Source organism: Dendroctonus ponderosae, unplaced genomic scaffold (assembly GCF_020466585.1).
Source record: "Dendroctonus ponderosae isolate FM_Combo_2020 unplaced genomic scaffold, Dpon_F_20191213v2 Dpon_F_20191213_5, whole genome shotgun sequence".
Lineage (NCBI taxonomy): Eukaryota > Metazoa > Arthropoda > Insecta > Coleoptera > Curculionidae > Dendroctonus > Dendroctonus ponderosae.
In genome coordinates this window covers 14,111,461-14,114,202 of record NW_026018715.1, presented here as the reverse complement: position 1 = coordinate 14,114,202, position 2,742 = coordinate 14,111,461, and the positions used below count along the sequence as shown (strand labels likewise).

Genomic DNA, 2,742 nt, shown 5'->3' with positions numbered 1-2,742 from the left:
AAACTATCCAAGAAAGTGTCTATTTAAAATGTGCAACTCTGACTGGTTTATTGCAGATCGCCAAAACGGATAAGCCCACGTGCCATGGATAAGATGTGGAATGGCCACTCAACCATAACATAGACACCATGATTGTCAACGCGATGGCATCACACTCAGCTACCATAGCGACTCTCCCATCAGCACTCCCCAGCTTGATCCAGAACATCAGCAGCCTCAACCAGAGCAACAACGTCACGTCTCTTGAGAACCTGAACCCGCATTGGACGGACCTGTTGCTGATCATCGTCAAAGGCTTCATCTTCGCCACGATCATCGCCGGCGCCATTCTGGGCAACGCCTTAGTGATCATCAGTGTGCACAGACATCGCAAGCTCAGAGTGATCACTAATTACTATGTGGTGAGCTTGGCAATGGCTGATATGCTGGTGGCGCTGTGCGCGATGACTTTCAACGCCAGCGTCGAACTGACCGGGCACTGGCTGTTTGGCAGCTTCATGTGCGACGTTTGGAACAGCTTCGACGTGTACTTTTCCACCGCCAGCATCCTGCATCTCTGCTGCATCAGTGTGGATCGCTACTATGCGATAGTGCGCCCCTTGGAGTACCCGATCACCATGACCCATCGGACTGTCTGCTTCATGTTGGCCAACGTGTGGCTGCTGCCCGCGCTGATCAGCTTCATGCCCATCTTCCTCGGCTGGTACACCACTGACGACCACCTGCTCTACGCCAGCGCCCATCCGGACGTCTGCATGTTCGTCGTCAACAAGTACTACGCAATCATTTCCAGTTCGATCAGCTTCTGGATACCGGGCACCCTGATGGTGACGATGTACTTTCGCATCTACAAGGAAGCCATCCGGCAGAGGAAGGCGCTGTCGCGCACCTCCTCCAACATCATCCTCAACTCGATCCACCAACATCGAACATCCTACCGCGAACGCTACAGTGATCGGTATAGTGAACAGTATCTCCATCCAGAGGTGGAGCTCACGGTGGGAGAAATCAATGGCGCGAGGAGAAGCACGAGCTCGGGATCAGCAGTGTCGTACGGCACCACCATTACGGAGTTCAACACTTTGATGAATACGCGGGATTGCAGCAAAGCGGCCACCGAACTCAACCTAAATGGTAAGTGAGGTTCTCTGTACTCGACACTTTTGGATGCTTGGGTGTTTGTTGTTGGATTGCCACCAGAAGCCAACGTAAGTGGCTGTTGAGGCTGTGGTGCGTTCAGTAATTTCGGCTGCTGATGATGATCCTTAAAATCGATGATGATCGTCCGCCGTCTTACGAACGGAGGACGAATTGACAGATCTCCAACCAATAGAAACACTTTGGTATCATCGTACAAACGGATGCATGGGAGACGGGCTTTAGAGTATTCGCTACTCACGGTTTCTCTGATTTAGGGTGGTTGCTTGAACCATTCGTTACTTTGTGGCCATTAATTTTGTAACGCTCAAAGGACGATCTTCGATCTTCTTCGGTCACATTCGGTCTTCTGTTGTCTATGAAATTAGAAAAATTGTCGTCGTTTTGTGCGAGCGTGGCGTAAGATTATTGCATTGTTTTCCGTCCCGTTTTTGCTCATATCTCGGAGGCAAAATGAGCAAGATCTTTTTACATCATTCCAAAGAGGAATAAATGGCCTTTTTAGCAAGTGAACCATCGATAAGGAAATGTTGGCAGTTTTCTCAAAAAATGCCTAAATTTAAGAAGTTTTAGGTTTGCATGGTTTTTTTTGAGTTGCAAAATCCACTTGAACATGACGCTGCTTTTTTCGAAGTTTCTCAAGAACCATTCAAGCCACAGAATTCGTTTTGGCATCGTTGGATAGAGAATTGAAAAGTCGATTCAGCCGTAACAACGTGAGTGAGGCAATTCGAGTAGTTTTGACCCATGAAGCGAAATTTGAACATCAGACACTTAGCTGCAAGGTTATGCCAAAGTTTCATGTTTTCCGTACCGTTTTTGCTCATTTCTCGGAGGAAAAATGAGCAAGAACGCTCATTTGTATGTCATTCTAGGGAGAAATAAATGGCCTTTTTAGCAAGTAAACCATCGATAAGGAAATGTTGGCAGTTTTCTCAAAAAATGCTTGAATTCAGGAAGTTTTAGATTTGCGTGGTTTTTTTTTGAGTGGTAAAATCCACTTGAACATGACGCTGCTTTTTTCGAAGTTTCTCAAAAACCATTCGAACCACACACAATAGTGTGTAGTCTGTGGGCCGCTTTCAGAAATTGGACGAATGATTTGGTCAGATTCGGCACATGTGGGCATGGTGTTGCTATGCATCAATTAATCACATTTATACAGGGTAAATATATAATCATCAAGTATACAGGGTTGCTCATTAGTGCGTCAAAGTGCGATATTTCAGTAAATATGAACTTTACAAGAAAATACGTCCTACGAAAGTTTTTCATGTTTAAAAGGTCCACATTTTAAAATTACTTTCCAATATACGGAGTGTATCATAAACGTGTGGTAGTTACCAACTTTGGTTTTTTAAATGGAACCGCCCCTTTTTTCATTCATTTTCAGATTTGTCGTCAAAATTTAAGTTAAGTTTGTGTCAAACGTTTTACCTGAAAAATTTACGATTTCCGAGTTATTCGTAAAAATGTGAAAGTTTTGACAGCTACTGGGTTCCACAGAAATCGATGCTGTACACTACCCGCTGCGAATTTTGGAAAACAGTTTTCAGCGATTCTAATAGAACATCATGATCTACG

At 44.9% G+C, this 2,742-nt stretch overlaps 1 protein-coding gene across 1 annotated transcript in view; it reads left to right on the top strand.

Moving 5' to 3' along the window:
- Positions 1 to 1,142, top strand: part of LOC125504585 (octopamine receptor beta-3R-like) — a 71,334-nt gene extending 70,192 nt beyond the window's left edge. The window contains exon 3 of the mRNA XM_048666802.1: positions 57 to 1,142. Within this exon, the coding sequence (XP_048522759.1) occupies positions 129 to 1,142 (1,014 nt within the window). The 5' untranslated portion in view covers positions 57 to 128. The remainder of the gene's footprint in view (positions 1 to 56) is intronic.
- The last annotated feature ends 1,600 nt before the right edge of the window (positions 1,143 to 2,742 follow it).